At 52.1% G+C, this 19,469-nt stretch overlaps 7 protein-coding genes across 7 annotated transcripts; 3 read left to right on the top strand and 4 right to left on the bottom strand.

Annotated features, from left to right (window-relative positions):
- Positions 1 to 251: 251 nt before the first annotated feature.
- On the top strand, positions 252 to 2,758 carry P170DRAFT_245257 (ENTH domain protein). Its single transcript, XM_024842979.1, has 5 exons — positions 252 to 550; positions 634 to 871; positions 933 to 1,123; positions 1,183 to 1,294; positions 1,353 to 2,758. The coding sequence occupies exons 1-5, from the start codon at positions 503 to 505 to the stop codon at positions 2,651 to 2,653; spliced, it is 1,890 nt and encodes a 629-aa protein (XP_024700814.1). The 5' UTR covers positions 252 to 502; the 3' UTR covers positions 2,654 to 2,758.
- A 921-nt stretch (positions 2,759 to 3,679) lies between these two features.
- On the top strand, positions 3,680 to 5,912 carry P170DRAFT_449198 (uncharacterized protein; the record flags this gene model as incomplete). Its single annotated transcript, XM_024851025.1, has 4 exons — positions 3,680 to 4,574; positions 4,631 to 4,950; positions 5,004 to 5,119; positions 5,168 to 5,912. 4 exons carry the CDS (start codon positions 3,680 to 3,682, stop codon positions 5,910 to 5,912), a joined length of 2,076 nt encoding a protein of 691 aa, XP_024700815.1.
- Positions 5,913 to 5,929: 17 nt separating this feature from the next.
- P170DRAFT_245295 (uncharacterized protein) lies at positions 5,930 to 6,312 on the bottom strand. The gene has a single exon (XM_024842980.1). It carries the CDS (start codon positions 6,210 to 6,212, stop codon positions 5,985 to 5,987), a length of 228 nt encoding a protein of 75 aa, XP_024700816.1. The 5' UTR covers positions 6,213 to 6,312; the 3' UTR covers positions 5,930 to 5,984.
- Positions 6,313 to 7,864: 1,552 nt separating this feature from the next.
- Positions 7,865 to 8,900, bottom strand: P170DRAFT_363785 (acetate uptake transporter family protein; the record flags this gene model as incomplete). Its single annotated transcript, XM_024844607.1, has 3 exons — positions 7,865 to 8,188; positions 8,255 to 8,429; positions 8,491 to 8,900. The coding sequence occupies 3 exons, from the start codon at positions 8,898 to 8,900 to the stop codon at positions 7,865 to 7,867; spliced, it is 909 nt and encodes a 302-aa protein (XP_024700817.1).
- A 479-nt stretch (positions 8,901 to 9,379) lies between these two features.
- On the bottom strand, positions 9,380 to 9,874 carry P170DRAFT_245371 (uncharacterized protein). Its single transcript, XM_024842981.1, has one exon. The coding sequence runs from the start codon at positions 9,723 to 9,725 to the stop codon at positions 9,477 to 9,479; it is 249 nt and encodes an 82-aa protein (XP_024700818.1). The 5' UTR covers positions 9,726 to 9,874; the 3' UTR covers positions 9,380 to 9,476.
- A 4,465-nt stretch (positions 9,875 to 14,339) lies between these two features.
- Positions 14,340 to 14,559, bottom strand: P170DRAFT_439267 (uncharacterized protein). The gene has a single exon (XM_024849803.1). It carries the CDS (start codon positions 14,540 to 14,542, stop codon positions 14,366 to 14,368), a length of 177 nt encoding a protein of 58 aa, XP_024700819.1. The 5' UTR covers positions 14,543 to 14,559; the 3' UTR covers positions 14,340 to 14,365.
- A 3,163-nt stretch (positions 14,560 to 17,722) lies between these two features.
- P170DRAFT_512195 (putative MFS transporter) lies at positions 17,723 to 19,462 on the top strand (the record flags this gene model as incomplete). Its single annotated transcript, XM_024854966.1, has 6 exons — positions 17,723 to 17,963; positions 18,008 to 18,169; positions 18,213 to 18,321; positions 18,367 to 18,404; positions 18,453 to 19,402; positions 19,451 to 19,462. 6 exons carry the CDS (start codon positions 17,723 to 17,725, stop codon positions 19,460 to 19,462), a joined length of 1,512 nt encoding a protein of 503 aa, XP_024700820.1.
- Positions 19,463 to 19,469: the final 7 nt, after the last annotated feature.

The following is a 19,469-nucleotide window of genomic DNA, read 5'->3' on the forward strand; positions in this document are numbered from 1 at the left end:
TAGTTGCCTAGACGGACGACGGAGAGAAGCTCCACCGAATTTCCACTTCTTGGGCCAAAGGGAACTGAACTTCCCCCGACGGCCTGAAGCTCCCTCGTCTCCAATCACCGTTCAATCATTGCATTCTTTGGGCCTCCTTTCTATCCTTTATCGATCGGGTGCTCGGTCATTATTACCTCGCGTTGTTTTACTCCCGCCATTTAATTGTTGGATTTCTTTTGAATCTTACCTTCGAATTCCCTCCCCCGCCGCGTTCCTCGCAGGCCGTCTTAAAAGTCTCACCACGTCCCGCAGCATGGCTTAAGCCATCATGACAGCAGTTTTTGGCGCTGGCGAGGACAGATTCTTGATTCGAACACCGCGATAGCCATCGTTTCCCACCTTCCGTTTCCCGATCGCCCTCTCCCCTCCCACTCCCGACACTCCGAATTGAACACCTCGCGATAACCTCCTGATTCTCCCGATCGCGGCCTAATCGCGGAGACCCGACCTCCCTACAACAATGTCCGGCAATTTTGAGAAATCCGTGAAGGGGGCCACAAAAGTCAAAGTCAGTGCGAGAAATCTTCGCCAGTTGCTTCCTGCTCTGCCAAATGCGTGACCAAGAGTACTGATAGTCCCTCTGCCCAACAGCTTGCGGCCCCCAAATCCAAATATATCGAGCATATCCTGGTAGCGACGCATACCGGCGAGGCCGGCGTGGCAGAGATCTTTCGAACGGTGCAGCTGCGACTTCGTGATTCAACATGGACAATTGTATTCAAGTCCCTGATCGTGATCCACATCATGATCAGGGAGGGTCAATTAGACGCTACGTTGCAGTACATGGCCGAAAACCCGAGGAAGCTGGCAATCAGCGGGTTTTCCGAAGGTATGCGAAAAATGGCCGCGGGTTGGACGTTTTGACAACGGGAACTGACCTCACCGTGCAGCTCAGTCGCAAGGGCACAACATCCGAAGATATTCCGATTACCTCATAGCACGCTCCAACGCATTCGAGGCCACCAAGACCGACTTCGTACGGAGCGGCCAAGGGCGGATGAGACGACTGACAGTCGAAAAGGGTCTTTTAAGAGAAACGGAGATTGTTCAGAAACAGATCCGCGCCCTATTGAAATGTGATGTAAGCTTGGTCGAACCCTGCCATGGTGCCGCGCCATAGTGGCTGACAGTCTCAATCAGCTCTTGACGGACGAAGTTGAGAATGAGATCACCCTCACAGCCTTTCGGCTGTTGACTCTGGACCTCCTGACTCTCTATTCGGTTATGAACGAGGGTACTATAAACGTATTGGGTAAGTTTGCCCCGTCCTTTGCGGTCTAATAGCGTGTTCTTACTCCGTCTGCGAACAGAGCATTACTTCGAGATGTCCCGGCCCGATAGCGAGCGGGCACTTGAGATCTACAAGACGTTCACGGTGCAGACAGAGGAAGTAGTGAAATTCCTCGGCGTTGCCAGGCACTTTCAATCAGCAACGCGGCTCGAGATCCCCAAACTCAAGCATGCGTCTACGGACTTGACCCGACTTCTTGAGGACGACTTGAACGACCCGGATTTCGATCTCCGACGGCGCGAATACCTGCTCTCCAAGGGAAAACCCGCCGGCGCTGTACCCAAAGTCACGGCAAGCAACACCGGCGGCGTGGGCGTCAGGGCTGCCAGCAACCCCAATTCCGCGCCCGCGCCCGCGCGACCTCAAACCGCCGATCCCAGTTTGACAAAGAAGGATAACCCGACGGACTTGATAGACTTCTTTGATTCCATCGAACAGCCGGCACAGCAGCATTTGGCCGCGCACCAGATGCAACAGCCACCGTTCCAGCAGCAGCCGCAGGCAATGCAGTATCAGCAGACCGGCTTCCAACAGCAACCCCAGCCAGGGGGTTTCTACCCGCAGCAAACCGGATTCCAGCAGCAACAGCCTCAAGCGACGGGCTACGGTCAGCCCGGGGCGTTTGGGGACTCATTTGGCCAGGCGGGCCAGAATCCATTTGGACAACCCCCACAACAGCAAGCTCCTCAACCACTCCAGCCGATGCCGACGGGAGCGGGATTCGGTGGTTACACTCCTCAACCACAGGCTTACCCCCAGTCCACCCTTGTGCCTAACCCACAAAACAATCTTTCGCCGTTCCCCCAGCAGCAGCAGCAGCCACAGCAACCGCAGCAGTTGCAACCGCAAACCACGAATCCATTCCGGCAATCAATGCTAGTGAGCCAGCAGACCGGATCGGGCCTGTCGCCCCAGCAAATCAACCGACAGAGCACCAATCCTTTTGCCCGACGATTGTCCGCTGTCAACCCGCAGTTCAACGCTGGCGACCTGTTTTCGCAACAGGCTCAGCAACCTGCGCAACCTCCGCCGCCTCAAGCGCCTCCACAGCCCGCCCAGCAACTGCAACCTCAGCGAACGGGAACGAATCCGTTTGCTCGAAGCTCCTCGGTTCCTCCACAACAGGCGCAGGGGTTGCAGCCTCCTGCAGCAGCGCCTCTTCGTCCGAACCCTACCGGCAGCACCAATCCATTCCGACAGAGTGCCTTCGTTAACCAGCAGACGGGCCAGGGATGGCAGGTCGGCAGTGCGCAAGGAACTATGGGGGGCTACGAGAGCCTCGAGACCGTGCCCGTCTTCCCGCGACCCGGGATGATGTAGCACGGATTGGGATTTCTTTCTTCCAACGAGGGGCCGATTGACGATGAGCATGACCTTGGAAACGACAGGGTCTCAGCGGGTAGAGTTGATTCTGGTTTCTTTTCTTTTCTTTTCTTTCGAGCTGTTCAAGCTGTCTTATCTCCCGTTCGCGTTTCCGTGTTTGATTCTATGTATGCATCTGACGGCCCACTCGCAGCGCGGGTGGCATTGTCAAACCATGTAGCGATAGCCAAGTCCTCGTGAGTGAATGAGGGGACTATAATCAAGGATCGATAAACCACCGAAGTCTAGACTGACAGTACTTCTGTAACCTCCGTAGTCGTACTTCATACTTCGGAGGCCGCCCAACGGAGTCCGAGGAGCGGAGAAGGTGTGCTCGGATGTACGACGGCAGGACTGAGGGCTACGGGGGGCCGAACTGGACCGATCGGACGGTGGAGATGATGCTCCTCTTTCCCGTGGTTCATCTCTTTCTTGTCTTTTACCTTCCTTCTCTGTCCCCAGAGCAGCGTGCTGATATGCGATGTGATCGTCTGGAGGAGACGGATTCCAGAGGGACACCCAGCGGACACACATCCTGCCCACTCATCCAAGCCGCCCGTACTGCGTAAGTCTCGACTGGTCGCCCCGTCGGGGTAGTATCCATGTCCGCACTAATAACCCAACTGTTCAGGTACTTTGCATACCTTAGCCCTTAGCTCTTGGATCAATCACATTGTCCGTCCAATGACTCCTCGAGCGTTGGCTCCAATTGGCCCCGTCATTGGCCCTCTGTCGGCCTCCCCGAATTCCCACTTCCCCTTCCCTCCACTTGATTCCTCTCGCTCTAGGCCATGGGCTTTTCCTGATAAGGGCAGTGCGCTGGCCATTCAGCGATTCCCCCTGCCTTTTTTTCTGTCTCGATTTCCTATCCCAGCTTTCCTTCACTTCTGTCGTTCGCGTGGGCCATGAAGCCCCTGTGAGGATCTTCCGCTAAACCGTTGTGAAGATTACTCTGAGCCCCGTTCCTGGAAGATTAAAAAAGCCATGGATGCCAAGCTGCCACCTCGTCAGCAGCCGGCGGTGTCTTCCGCCCCTCAGGGCGAGCAGGTGCTTCCCATCCATTTGGCGGCTCATCCTCCGTGGCCGCAGGATCCTCCTCTTCCTCCCCAGATTCCCCCGGTTTCTTATCAGAACTCTGTTCCTGTCTCGGGACCTGTCCCTGTCTCTGTACCTGCCACGGTACCTGGAATTACACCTGTACAGCCGACGCTGACGAATCCCCCGCTATCATCGCCCACTGCGCCATATACGAATGAGCAGCAGACAGCATCGACGGCAGTCGACTCAACCCGTCAAGATGTAGGCAAGACACCCGCGCCGAAGCCTCGCAAATCGCGCAAGGCCGACAATGCATCGGGGGGTCGGTCGACGCTGTTCTGGGTCAATAGCGACCAGCAATCAGTGTCCGAGGGGACGCGAGAGGATACCCTGAAGCGCATCCGCTCGCACGTCATGTCCGAACACAATCGGAAAAAGAGGCTTGAGAACACCAAACGCTATAAGAGTAAGACGTGGAAACATCTTGCTTTTCAGCCGGTGGAGACTGCTGCAGCTGGCCCCGGCCCTGCAGCCATAGGTCCCATGCCTCCCCCACCCGGGAGATCGTCTGTAAAAGCGTCCTCCGCCAGTCGAGGAAAACAAGCATCACGACAGGGTCATAATAACAATGATATCACCAATGACATGGTTGTCACCAGTGCTCCTGGGCATCCTGCTATCATAGCGACTGGCGCTTCTGGTGCACAACCATATGGTTATGCAGTCGCCCCGGCTCCGTTGTCGTCGCCGACGATGTACCTAGGCCATGGCGCCCACAGGGACCCATTTAACATGGCACATACACAACTGACGGATCGCATGTTTCGACATCTTCAACGCTGTACGTTCATTCTTCTCAGCATGGCAAAGGAGTAGCGCTAACCTGATGCCTTGCAGTCTTGTTTGATCTCACGCATATTGCGTATCCTCTACAACGGCGATATGGTCCGAAGCTGCAGGCGCATTGGGCCTCACTGATTCGAAGCGATCCCGCCTCGCTGCACGCTTCGATCTGCGTTGCGGCGTCCAACGCAGCACTGCATACGGGAGAGTTTCCTATGGTTGATCCAAACAAACGGGGGTCGAGTCTGCTGCTGCTGGACACATTCCACCACCGGGGAGAGACGATCCGGCTGGTCAACGAGGGACTGTCAGATCCGATCAAGGCTTCCAGCGACGAGCTGATTGCTGCGGTGTCCATGCTGCTAACGATCGAGGTACGTGGGATTTCCGTGTGCGCTCATGCATTTCATTGTAGCTGACCGATTAGATCGCATCTGGCAACCCCGATTACCTGAAAGTTCACCTAGCAGGGCTGAGACAGATGGTGGGCATGAGGAACAAGTTCACCGACGTTCCCCCCGACGTCCGCTACCAAATTTCATGGTGAGTTTCAAGTTCCGGAAAGCAGACGGCAGGCTAACTCTCGGCAAGGACGGACATTCGCGTTGCTTGCATGGCATTCACCAAGCCCATCTTTCCATTTGTCCGCGACCCTCGCCCAGCCCACATGGCTCCCATCATCCCGCCCACCAAGGAGCTCGAATGCACGGCGTCACGCCTCATCGCGCTGATGAAGATCCCGGGCATCTTCGGCGACGTTTTATCGCAGGTGATCACGGACCTCCTCGAACTCGTCTGGTACGCCGAGTGGATCAAGGGGCCCGTGTTCCAGGAGTTCAACGAAGAAACCGAAAACTACTTCAACACCGAAGTCCTGTACATCGAATACGCCCTGCACGCGGACCGGTACACCGCGCGCGGCGAAGCCAAAGGCGACGCCTCGATCGAAGGCTGCGTGCGGCTGGCCTGCTTCATCTACCACAACACCGCCATCTGGGACTTCTACCCGAACATCGGGCCGGTGTTCCCGAAGCCCATCATGGGGTTGCGCACGGCGCTGGAGTCCATCATCCCGACGGGGTGCTTCCACCTCTGCCGCGATCTGCTCACTTGGCTGCTGTTCATGGGCGCCTGCGCCTCCAAGATGATGATCTTGGAGCGGACGTTCTTCGTCACGGAGCTGGCCACCGCCGTCCGCATCCAGGGCATCCGGTCATGGCAGGACCTGCGTGCCTCGCTTATGAACTTCTTCTACGTGGACCGGGTGTACTTGACTCCGTTGCGGGAATTATGGGATGAATTGCGCGTGATGCAAGCCCCTGATGATCAGGCTTGATCTAGTCATTCTGCCCTACTTCAGGCAGACAGTGATATACCCTCTTATATATACTCTGAACAACAGCTGAAGCTAGAACATACGATTCAGATAATGTGAATACATACCCATCCAGCCACGAAGTAGAGTACCTATCGGAGTACAGCACGGAGTGACGATATTAAATAACGCCCTCGGACATAAATCGGCACGGCACACATCACACAACCACGCAAGAGCCCGAACCGAAGACCTCTTGGCTTTTCTTGGATTACGGAGTCTGGGAAGTGGGAACCGCTTTTTTTCGGACTGAGTTGCCATTCACAATTTGACTTGCGATGTGCTGTACGCCGTGGATTGCGCGATTTGTTTAGAAAAGAAAATCCAATTATGACCAATCACTCGCTTGCATGTGCAATGTCCTTGGATGAGTAAACTCATGGACTCGGAGGACTTGTTTTCTGGACTGTCGCTGACAAGGCTCGGAGATAGATCGGTCACGGATACGGAGTAGATAGGTACTTACGGAGGACTTCGAGGGCGCAGGACTAGTTTTGGGTGATGATTATTTGCTCGATTGTTGTAGACATGATATAATCCTTGGTGATAAACTTGATAAGAAGAATCAATCGTCTGATATACTACAGTACATTCAGACTTAGAGCACGGAGCACAGAGTACTAGATAGTAGATAGAAGCACCTACGGTATACATCCCACAAAAGAAGAAACAAAAGACAACCCCATCAGCATCTTAAAAAAAAAAAAAAAAAAAAAAAAAAAAAAAAAAAAAAAACCAACTAAACAAGAACAATCAAACCACCTCCAACCTCCCCTTCCCGTGCCCGTGTCCGCCAATCCCAGACAAAATCAATCCCGAGTTTCCCCCGTCAAGCAGCGCTAAAACACAACCGTCGCTAAAAAAAAACCCCCCCTTGGATGACGGCAAGCCGAACTCCCGCCGAGATCGATACGAAATCACGGCCACCGAGAAATCACCGGCCCCAGCAGGGTATTAATCTTATTCTTAGGAGAAAGTAGGCTTCTGTTCTTATTATCCTTCCTTCGTCCTGTTTTGTTTCACTCCTTTTTTCTTCTTTCTTCTTTTGCTCTTTCTCCCTTTTGCACTTTTGCACGTTTTCCCCTTCCCTTTTGCTTCTACTACTTACTCTTTACTCTTTGGTGTCTTGATCTTGCTAAGAACCAGCAATAAGTTCGAGCTTCACCGCTTTGATTCCCATCCTGTTCTCTGGATGATCGACTGACTAACAGTCTCTGCTACCACTGTTTTGCCATGAGCTACGACATCGCCTGTCCGGCTAGTACAGGGCTAACTAACTCTAATACCGGATTGATCCTGCGCAAACTTCACTACTCAATGGACTAACTTAAGGTTGTTTTTGTTGCTCATGTCTAACTCTATCTGCTGGCTAATGGTTTAGCACGGCGCCGAGCTGGCTGTCAAGGTACGTCATTCTCATTCTTCCAGGGCGAGCTGTCAATCGCTGAGGTTTCTTTTACTATAGCTATTGCTATAGCTACAGCTACAGTACTGACATGGCATACAGATCATAAAATTAAATCAACTAATAAGGCTAAATACAGAACCGTCATTGTCACGCCCCGTGACATTGTCTGCATCATCATTATCCTTCTCTTGTTGGGTTCATTAACCTGAAATACGGACACAAGGGACACGACACGAAATGAAACAGAAAAGCAGAAATTATTGCGGAGACCATATATCTATACCTGCAGCAGTCGACACTACCCTCACGCCTCGGCAAGCCAGGCCGCTCAAGTCGGAAGAGAGACATCCCTGCGGCCACACGATCTTACAAAATATTGGGTATCTAAAATGCAGGACAATCCCCCGTTTTCTCCGCGGGCGGAGATTTTCTGGTTGTTGCTGGACCCCGAACCCGACTGCCGAGACATGTCGTTTCAGGCCAGCCACGCAGTGGGCGCACCCCCTTAAACAGTCTCGCGCTCGGTCTTCTTGGCACGGCTGCGAGCGGTGGGAGACCAGGGGAAGTGGGCGACGGGCAGGATGAAGAAGCTGTTGCTGTTGTCCGCAATACCGGCCAGGGCGTTGTACCAGGCCGCGAACGCCGCCAGCAACCCGAAGAATCCACCGGCCTTGATGACAGGGGGGTTGGGCATACCCTGGCTGTCGCGCTGGATGTAACCGACACCGAGCAGCAGGAATGCCAGGTCAAGGAAGAAGAACAGCAAGAAGAACGCCACGGTGGATCGCAGGGTGCAGAAGAGCAGAATGGTCGTGAAGATAAACCAACCCTATACATTTGGTCTCGTCAGCGATTGTCGTGGTCGACCGTCGCATTGCGAAAGGGGATCACATACCAAAAGGAACAGACCGAAGGAGTTATCGAACATGGCAGTGCTGTCGTTGTCCGCCTCCACGAGCGCCGACTTGATGTTGAACCCGCCGGGGGTCAGGACGATGGCAAACGACAGCCAGAAACCACCATAAGAAGACAGAGCAGTGGCACCAAAGGTGTTACCGATAGCCATTTCCCTTTCGGAACATGTCAGCACGAGGGGGATTCCTCCAATCGCGGAGCCAATCAATGACTTACCACATGCCAGCAAGCAATTGGACGAGACCACCGTAACCGAAAGCCAGAGCGACGACGATGTTGGGCTCGGTGATGTCGCGAGCGCCCATGTTGATCGCGCTCAGCACGAAAGTGGTCAGGGCGAAAGCGCACAGGCCCAGAGGAGCAGGGTTGGCGAACTTGCGCTGCTCGACCGACTTGTACAGACCGGGCTGGAATTCACCACCGAAGGGACGCAGCTGGTTCTCCGCAGTGTTGACATGGGACAGAGGGCCGTATCCAAAGCGCGCAGCAGCCTTGGCCGTCTCCTCGGCCGTCAACTGGTGGGTCATGGGAGCGCCATTACCGTTGACACCGTCGGAGCTACCTCCGGTGCCAGCAGGACCGAAGTCCTTCTCGAGCGAAGGGTTGGTGGTGTTTTCCGCCGACATGATCGATGGGTGGGATGAATTGCAAGATCAGAAGATCTCAGACGGGAGATATTACGACAGTCTTATTGAAATTGAGACGAGAGAAATTAAACCCGGGTCCAGCTAGCTGGAGAATCGCAGGAGGGAGGAGGGAGGAAATATATGTGAAACCACGGAGGGAATTATAAAGCACGAGGCAAGGAGAAAACGAAACGCACAGCTCTGCTGGGCGGATCAACAAACACGGCTTCGATGAACTTGGGACCGTGCAAGATGGAGAAGGAGAAATAAATAGAACAAGAGGAGGAGAAGGGGACCAGGGAGAGGGGAACGAGGCAGGTTAAGAGGATGAATGGACAGACGGACGAGACGATGAGACACGACCGGACGAGCGAAAGTTGCAGGGGAGACCAGCAACTTACCCAAATGGGGAGGAAGGGCCGTTAGTTGAGTTTAGCTGCGGTTTTTTTTTTTTTTTTTTTTTTTTTTTTTTTTTTTTTTTCTCTGGTGATTTTAATTTATCATTTTTTATTATATTTTTTATTCTCTTTCTCCCGGCGCTGGTGGAGCGACGGTGGATTAGTGTCAAAAGAGTCTTCAACGATTTGCACGAATCCACTCCGGACTGCGCCGCATCTCCATCGGAATGTCTTCCACGACGGTATTTGGAAGATACTGATATTCACATTGATATCCTCCGGGAAAGTAGGCGACGAGAAAGGAGAACACTGAAGCACTGGGGGAAAAAAAGCAAAAGGAAAAAAAAAAAAAACACAAATGGACTAGTGGGCGGGGAACAAGCAACGAAATCCCAACATCGGCATCATCTGGGGAAAGCATAGTCATCCCCGATGGAAAGCCTCATGGTTGGCTGAAGGGTGAAAGGAAGTTTTCCCATTCCATCCGCATTCCACCGTCGTACCGCCCAAGTCTCCAAGACCGACCAAATTCTGTGACCAAGAAGCCGGGGACGGAAGTGGAGAGAGTCAACCATTCATCCGTCGCGATTTCATCGAATCATCCATCGACGGAGTGGAATCCTGGGGAGTGCGCCAATCCAATCAGACGGCCGGCGGGGAATCGCGACCAAAAGCTGACCAGGACGTCTTGTGTGGTGAGAGAATGATTGCTAATTAACCATGGAATGGAGGAGAGAGAGGAAGAGAAGAACAGAATTGGGCCCGATCCCTTCCAGTTTGGGCTGTTTGTCTGCCGTATGGTATTCTGGTATTATTCTGGTATTCTGGTAATTACCGACTGCCGGCTGTTCCATCCGTCTCCAACTGATCTTCTTCCGGCATCCTCTCGAGGTCGTGAGATAATCCTGCCCTCATGATGTTCCATTGTCTGCCCCTGGTTCCTTGCCAGCCGGTTGAATTGCTTTCCATTCATCCATCTTACCACAAGGCAAGGGATCGTGTGTCTACCCGTCTAGCCTGAAGGTCCAATCTCCACCTAGTCTCATTCATTAGGTACTTTTCAGTTTTCAGGGCTAATTGAGGGAAGGAAAGCAAAAAAAGCAAATAAGAAAAAAGAAATCTTCTCCATCAACCGGTGGACCTCCGGATACAAGCGTCAAGCAGGGCACTCAGGACTCGTGCACATCTTGTTGGGTGGACCGCTGCAAATCTGACGCCTGTCCCATTCCGTGGTTGAAAGCTTGACTTGAGACAGTTCGTCGAATTCTCTCTCAATTGGAAGCGGCATGGGTTTCATCGTGAGTCCGATGCATGCTACCGTGTCGGCATCGAAATCCAGACGATCGAGACGGAGGACACGACTCAAGAGGTCCTCCATTTCCGGCCTGCCGTCTGGTATCGGGGCTTACAAGGGTAGTACCGCCGACGGTGCGTTTCCAGGGTAAATTATCGACGATTTGGACGATACTGAATGGTTCGTCATGGTTCTCGTTGATGGCTGATCGGCCGGGATATTTACTCGGTGCGTCCAGCTTGATGCAGCTAGGACAAGCTGGTCCAGAAATTATCAATTGACAGTACTCCGGAGTAAAGTCCTACGGAGTACTTCTGCCAGAGAAAGCCTCGGTCTCCATTATGGATCAGCGCAACCCAAAGCACACTAAAAGAAGCTCCAGGGCGTGTCATGACCGGCTCCAGTCCTGATTTTCCCCGTACGCGGTGGCGGATTACGCACCAATGATTCACCCGAGCCGATCTGGAGCCTGGGAGCTTTTCGTTTCTGTAACTCGACGACACCACGGCGACTACGCCCTAGTCTGTCGCCGTCCTTGTTCGTCGCGGGCCAAAAGGAAACGAACATCTCCACTTGGCGACTCACTACCACAGTAGAGTTCTGACTTTCTGACCGTTCGGCCGCGGACTCAACTTCCCTGCCCTTCGTCCCCTTTTTTATCTCCCGGGCGCTCGCAGCCTCGCCCCTGGGACCTGTGTCCAGCCACCGCGACCTCCTGGCGATGGCGTACAAACAAGCTCAACCTTGGCCGAGACCCATCCTCCACAGCTTATCATCATTTAAAATTTGTCCCATCTCCTTTTTTGACAATTGACAACTGACAACTGACGGGAGAACTTTCGATCGAGTCCGACCGAAATAAGGAGAGACACTTGTCACCCACTAGGCCCTCCGTCAGAGACTAGCACTATCTGGCAGGGTGACACGCGAAGATCATTAATATTGCGAGAGGGGAGGGGATGTTGGCTTGTCCGACCGTCCGACAATCATGGGCAGTCCAGTCCATATTAATCAAAACCAATCCGTCCTGCGTAGCTCAAGGGCCATTGCTGCCTCGGAGGGTTCCTCAATAGGGAACCCCGTGTCCACGTATACGAGGTCCCAGCTCCAGGGGAAGCGAATCTACGCCGTAGGGGAGAAGGGTTACGATCTGCAGCTGGCCTCTGGTCGCTGGCGTCTCGACCAATGGTCAGGGTCAAAATGTTTCTAGGGTACCAGACAAGGTGCAGGCCATGCAGGCTTTAAAACCAACACGGGATGGAAAGTATCTCGTGCATAAGGCCGAAGGCGCCTGGACACTACAATACTACTACGGAGTCCTGCGTAAACTAAACATCCCACCTCGCATTCTCGCCAAAAACGAAGGACCCAAACCAAATGCCCCAAATTAAATAAATTAATAACGCTCGTTATTATTGCAGGCAAAAGCAGCCGACCTGACCTGCCAAGCGCGAGAAATGTGGCGCTCAGACAATAAATATTTCAGATTCAGCGATAGATTTGTGCGAGTGCGACGCCGCCAGCGACCTGCCTGGCCCGTCGTCCTGCATACCGTCTAGCGAGAATAGCACAGTAGCACTGCAGGTTCCAGCTTCGATCGAAATCAGGCACAAAGGGAAAGACGTAGCATTTACTCTCTAGTCCGAACTCAGGAACGGAGGATTAATCAATGTCCTTGGTCAAATCAGGCCACCGAGAGACAGACACACAGACACAGACAAACACACAGAGGGAAAAAACCCAACAGCTTCAGCTGAACTACTACCTAGAGCTCATCTAGCGGCCTTGGCCCTTCCCAAGTGGCATTTGATCAATAATAAAAATTCCACGGCGCAAGTGAAGCTCCGCCTGCCGCGGCGCCGCGCTGCAAGTCATCCGCCTCCAAGGGCCAAGGGAGAGAGATTCTGTCGACTCGGAGCGACTAATTTAAAGTGCATTTATAGTTGATTTCTGACGGCGCTGATTGGTGGGTCTTGCGAGACCTGTCGACTTACACTTTTATGTGGTTTTACTTTTGCGTTTAGTTAGGTTAGGGTGGGTTTTTAGTTGGGAATTAATTTTATTAGGGAAGAAAGAAAGCGAGAGGCCCGTAAGAGCGAGCTGGACCGAGGCCGCCCTACCAGTTGGAAAACGTGCGACCTGGGTGGTCGGTTCGGTCGCATTGGGGGTGGGTATTTCTCGCCGCGGGAAGCGAGAAACTGGCTGAATCAATTATGGTGTAGATTATGGAGTATAGCGATTCTGGCTATGGATTTTGTTTGATTGATTATCGCGATTTGAGGGCGTGATAATTATGCAAAGATCCTCGGTCGCGTGTAGTATGCTCGAGTTTAGTTGTGGGCGGTCAGTCGGTCCGAATGGATGGACGGTTGGACGGTTGGACGGTCCGGACGACGAAAGGAAACACTTGCAGACCAATCTAATCTGTTTATCTTGCCAGCGCAGGTATCGACTATTGACCATTGACATCCGGGTGTAATGACCGGGCAGGTTGTAATACTGCATATTAACTGTTATTAAGGGCGGGTTGCGATGAGGTCTGTGTGTATTCTTATATTAATTAAGCCAGTTCATACCCTGTCCTTACTGCTTACTGCCTCCGAAATAAGACCCAACACTGTAAGACCTATCCGAATGATGACATCTGTAGCTACGCCTAGGCGCAGAACAGGCCCATCCTAGCTGATCCAACAGAAAAGACCCTTAATTCCCAATCCAGCCAACAGCCCAACCCTCAGCCTGGCGCTATTTACGGCCTACAGATCCAGGATCAAGGGTCTTCTTCCTCTCTTCCCCGCGGGAAGGGGGGAAACCCCGATGGAAGAGACCTAACCACTGTATGCGCCGCGACCATTGCGCTTGGCAAGAATCCTTCGCCTCTAGTCTGGTGGCTGCTCTGGCTGGCCTTGGTCTGGACTGGGCGGGCTGGGCTGACGGGCTTGTTTTTGCGAGTGTCTGGTGTGCGTGCGCCATTCGGTGCTGCGGACTTATTTTTTCCTTTTTTCCTTTCCTTTCCTTTTCTTTTTTTGTACTTTTTCGAGCGGTTTAGCTCCTCCATCTCGTTTAGACTAGATGAGTCTAGCTCTCATCCACGGAGTAAGACTCCTTCCGTAGCGCCGCGGGGGATGCTGATTCTACGGAGTATTCCTGCTGACGGAGTGTACTGCGTAGTATGCGTCATCTCATTCCCCAATATGGAGTCAACGCAAATCGAGTGATCTGTAAGTATTGTCGATCTGCGGAGAGACAAGAAAGCGGAGAAATGGAGAGGACAGTTAGGAGTAGATACACTGCAGGCATAACTTGTGCCTCAACATATCTCCCACAGGATATTATGTCCGAGAAGTACGGTACACGGTACCACTCAATGCGGACCGACCTATTCTTGGGTCAAGTCCATTCTCGAGATATCATGTGAACTTCTACTGCGGAGTGCCATGCATGCATCCATTCTTCAGACCCAGGAATACTGAATCCGTATTGGAGATGATATAGTAATCAAGTGATGCTTCCGGGAATCCCGCCAGACCCCGGTCCGGATGCCTCGGCCATGGCTTGCGGTAGACCTGGAGGACAGAGCGCGGATACTTGGGGGGATACGCCTAATAATTGGTACCTACATATCGGATCATTGTCCTACATTTTCCTTACTTTGTCGACTAATTTGGATGTACCTATGTACCTGCTGGTACGCCGTTACCGTTACTGCCTTGCCTATCTACTCCACAGCAGTCTTCTGCAGAATTTCTAAACATAAACTTAGCACAGAATTCCTATACCACTCCGTATATCCAACATAATATCCACTGATACGAAGGATGCAATCTCCTTTTGTCCGGGGTCCAGGAATTTCTTGGTCCCGTGCCTTTTTCCTTTTCTTCCGGCCAGTCTGGGGCCGGTGTCTCCGTTCCTCTGTGGATATTTACGAGCTCGCTTCGCCAAGAGGACATGGGTCTGGTCCACGTGAAATCATGGTTGAGATGGAGCTAGGGGTCTGGGCATAGCCATATCTGGTGCGTTTGTTTTGATACTCGGTAGACGATGTAGATTGGGTTGTTGGATAACCAAGTACCTAACAACAGAGCACAGCGCGACACACCCACGGGGTAAATCTCCCCCACGTAATCCAGCACAAATAATAAAACCGCCACATAAGAGACCAAGAATCCAAGACCCCAAGACTCAACAGCCATCAGCCACCCGCCATCACGCCATGTCTTACTCAGACTCCGGCCAAGCGCCATCTTCGTCAGCCAAGGTGCAGTGCAAAGCCAACCGGCGCGGCTGTCTATGTGTCTTCTTTTGGCTAGTCCGTGTATTGAATTCTTGTATGGCTTATTCCTTACTGCGTATGACTCTGCACTATAGTGAGACTACGTGTTGATGGACGGGACAGTCAGGATCGACTTGGATTTAGTCTAGTAGAGCCAACGCCAACCCGATGACAGGCTGGACTACCGCCCGAGAAAGCGAAAATCAACAGAGGATGGTCTTGCAGGACAGACGAGCTACGTCAGAGATCACGGGGTGAGGGGGATCGACGGAGTCGTTCTCTGCCTTACCGTGTGTAGAGTTTTGGACTTGGACATTGGCCATTGGATTGGATAACTAAGTAGCTCGCGGATAAGCAGGATCTGGAGGGCGGAGTTTGTCCGGGTGAAATCCGGAGATGGATTCGATGGATCAACTTTACCAGCTACCAGTTACCACTCTTACGATCACAGACGACCCCGGGAGTACTCCGGAGTAAGCAGGCGCCTGGGTACCCCAGACGCAGAAGCAAGATCAAAAGCAGAACCAGCACGCTGGTTCCACCCGTGCACGCGGTACCGAGTTCCAATTAATTATCCTGCATGCCGAGAGTGACGATTAATATCCAGAATCCAAGTTGGAGGTTAGTCTAGGGGAAATATGGAGTTCCAGTCTGGGGAAGAGAGGTCTGAGTCCGGAGCCGGAGGTATTTTCTTTTTCTTTTTTTTTTTTTTTTTTTTTTTTTTTTTTTTTTTTTTTTTTTTTTTTTGTTGTTGTTGTTGCTGTTGCAGTGACTGGATAATGGAAATGACATTTTTCGGCTATCAAAACTCAGCTCGGTTCGGCGGAGCGGAAACGACAAAACATCACTTTCCATCCTTCGGCATTGTTCTGCACTCAGCTTCCGGTGTACATCGACTATCTATCATGGACCAAGGTACTGATTTGTGTTCATTGTAGAACATTCTCGTGCTCCAATTTCTTTCCTCAGTTATGGACCTGGCTGGATCCACCGAGGAACAGCGAATGATCCTCAGCTGGCCCTGGTCCTGATCCTGGTCTCGAGGTGAATGCTGCATACTTCTAAGTCCGTCTCCGCATGCGGGGATGGTCGATTTTTGGGTATGCGCATTTAGCTGTTATTGGTAATGTATCTGGATGAATGGAGGAGTGGAAAGGCTGGTGGATTAGTGAGATCATACGATAGATTTGTAAAGTGATCTTTGTTTTTCTTTTCCTTTCTCTAAAAATTCTTCTGTCTGAAGTGGACTCCGGAAGGTGGCGGACTGGATCTATAGTGTCAGATGATACTGATACTGACGAGTGATGATGATGGCATATGCTAGCCCATGGCCCACGGAAGAAAGTGTATCAGGCGATTGGGTTTGATGGCCTGTCTATCGTGACTTTCTAGCCTGCATGCTAAAGGTGATCGATGGATTAGCACGGAGCCTCCAATTGAACATGCAGCTCTAGCTAGAGCGCACCACTTCCAAAACTAATGTATGCAGGTCGACCAACCAGGACAAGCCCCCATTGACAAATGATGCCATCCACTCAGTTCGCAGCTCTCGGTCGATCAGTCCGTCGTTCATACAGCCTCGTCAAGATAGCGACAAACCCACGATCTAGAGTTCGTAAAAAATCGCCGGCCCTCTAGTCTGGTGGGGGAGAAGAGATCGACACAGAAAGGCGGTCTGGCTGTCGTTCATGTATGGCTGCGACGGTGGATTGTACGGAGTCGGAGCACGGTAGTTGGCGTGGCTTCATGAACTATTGATTCTTGGATTGATCGGTGGGACAGCCGCGGGATGGGTCTGCTAGAGAATTCTTTCGGCTTCTGAGCTCACGTCAATTGTGAATGTTGAGGGCAGGTCAAATCATCGTCGCAGCGGGTGATTCGCCGCTATTGTCAATGGTTTCATTTCTGCTGGCCATAGAATTTGTTGATCGTGACAATGTGATCAGATTTTTAACTCGAGAAAGCATGGCTGTGCTGATTCACAAGGAATGAGGTCTTTCGAGAAATCTTGTTGCTGTTGCTGTGGTTATGGCCGTCGATGCAGACCAACGCTTCAGAGTGCATGTGAGGCTGCTCATGTTTTCCTGTTTGGCTTGTTGCCATTTGTGCTTCGCAATGATGAATGCGATGACTGTACTGATGCTGTCTCTTGAAAGGAGACCATTTGACTGAGACTGACAAGGCATGGCTAGTGATTCGACTATGCCTTTGAGTCTGATGAATTAAGCCAGACTTAGCAAAAACGGATGCTAAAGACACCAGCCATCAATTGTCAATATGATCGGATTGACCGACTTATCACAGGCGTGCGCTCGAGATCCGATTCCGCTTATCGAAGGCTCTGCTCCTTAGACAGCACAAGGCAATTCCCCAACAAGAATTTACCCAATAACCAATTTCTTCGCATGCTTCAGACAAGTCATGAGCAGCGATAAAGCCAACCGGGTTGCTGCCATAAGATCCCTCTATCTGCGGGGTTGATAAGTGACGGCCGCTATCAACATCCCGGATCCTTCGCGGCATTTGAGCCATTCGACCTTCTGTTTTGGGACTGAATCCAGGATCTATTATCAGTTTATCAATCCATCTACCCCAATGATCTGTTAGATGCATTTGGAGAAGGACGTTACCGATAATGTCGCGGAAGTCCTCAGCGCTCGCCTCGATATCAAGGCTCTAGCCGGACGATTCTTGCTAGGCATTCATTTGGAAGGCCCTCCTGTCAGGCTGGTTATCGTTATCAGGCTGATGCGGGGTTATCATGCGCTTCTATAAGAAGCGTAACGGTCGATGGCTCTTCCATCGATTCGCATTCTGACCATCTGCTTCAGAATAAACCTGGTTTGCTGGATTCAACATGGGGAACCCTGAAATCGAGAAGGATCACTCAGTATCCACAGACACAGTCGACATCGAAGCAAAGGATGTCGGTCATGTGGCGGCCATCAAAGCAGATGCAGCCCTGGACTTCCTTCGTTCAGAGGAAACAATCACCTTTTCCGAGGAAGACGAGAAAAAGCTCGTACGGAAGATCGACTGGATGATTGTACCCCTTATGTGGGCAATCTACTTTCTCCAGTATCAAGACAAGATTCTCAGTACGTGATCAGGACCTCTTGTGCTATCTGGCCTAACAACGCAGTCAACTATGCCTCCGTCATGGGCTTTCTCGAAGATACCAACATGCGAACAGATCAATTCTCTAACTTGGCGTTGGCATTCTACGTGTCCTATCTGTTCTTCGAATTCCCAACGGGTTATCTAATGCAACGCTTTCCCACTGCGAAATACTTGGGGCTGAATGGTAAGTACATTAAGCATGGCAAAAGCTAGGCTAACGGTACTAGTAACTCTTTGGGGACTGTTGACGACATTGAATTGCACCGCAAAGAACTTTCCTGGTCTTATTGTTCTTCGCATTTTGCTCGGATGTTTTGAAAGTGCAGTGGCACCTGCGTATGGCTTCCCCCCTAGATGGAGGACGACGCTGACGGTTGCTAGGCTAATTTTGATAACTTCCATGTGGTACAAGAGAGACGGTAAGTGATTGACTCTTATTCTATCTCGGAACCTACTAATTCGCGCAGAACAACCCAAACGTATGGGTTTCTGGTACCTAGGCACCGGCACCGCAACCATCGTCGGCGCTCTTGTTGCGTACGGGCTGCTCTTCTATACCGGCGACCACTTCCGGTCCTGGCAGATCATGTTCCTGATCTTCGGACTGATCACCATGGCAGTAGGCGTGACCGTCATTCTTGTCTTCCCCGACAACCCCATGAGTTCCCGGCTGAGCCACTCCGAGAAAATCATGGCCATCGAGCGCCTCCGCGAAAACCGCACCGGCATCGAGAACAAGCAGTTCAAGCGCGAGCAGTTCCTCGAAGTGTTCACAGACCCCCAGACCTACCTGCTCATCGTCGTTGTCACCGCCAGCAACGTCCCCAACGGCGCCGTCAGCAGCTTCTCGGCCCTGATCATCAAGAACTTCGGCTTCAGCACCAAGGAGACCGAGCTGCTCACGATCCCCGGCGGCCTGGTCAGCGTGATCAGCATCCTCGTCGGCACGCATCTGGCCGGCCGCTTCGACCAGCGATGTCTCTGCGTCATCGGGATCCTGGCCTGCGGTCTCCTCGGCGGCTGTCTGCTGGCGTTTGCGCCGACGCAGGCCGCCAAACTGGCGGGGAACTACCTGACCAACTGCATCGGCGCCTCTCTCCCTCTGATGTACTCCCTGGCCGGCGCCAACGTGGCCGGACATACCAAGAAAGTCGCGATGAACGCCATCGTGCTGATGTCGTTCTGTCTGGGTAATATCCTGGGCCCGCTGACGTTCCGCACCAAGGACGAACCGGACTACATCCCCGCGAAGATCGCGATTGTAGCGACCGTGGCGGTGGCCATTCTTTTCACGGTCATCTTGAAGATATACTATATCTATGAGAACCGGCGACGGGACAGAAAGGGGGAGGGTCTGCAGCATCAGGAAAATTCCGAGTTCTTGGACCTCACGGACATGAAGAACCTGGAGTTCCGGGTGAGTTTATCTTCTAGTTACATGGATGGAGATTCTAACATAAAGCAGTACAAACATTAGAATAAAA

This window comes from Aspergillus steynii (assembly GCF_002849105.1).
Source record: "Aspergillus steynii IBT 23096 chromosome Unknown P170scaffold_7, whole genome shotgun sequence".
Taxonomy (NCBI): Eukaryota; Fungi; Ascomycota; class Eurotiomycetes; order Eurotiales; family Aspergillaceae; genus Aspergillus; species Aspergillus steynii.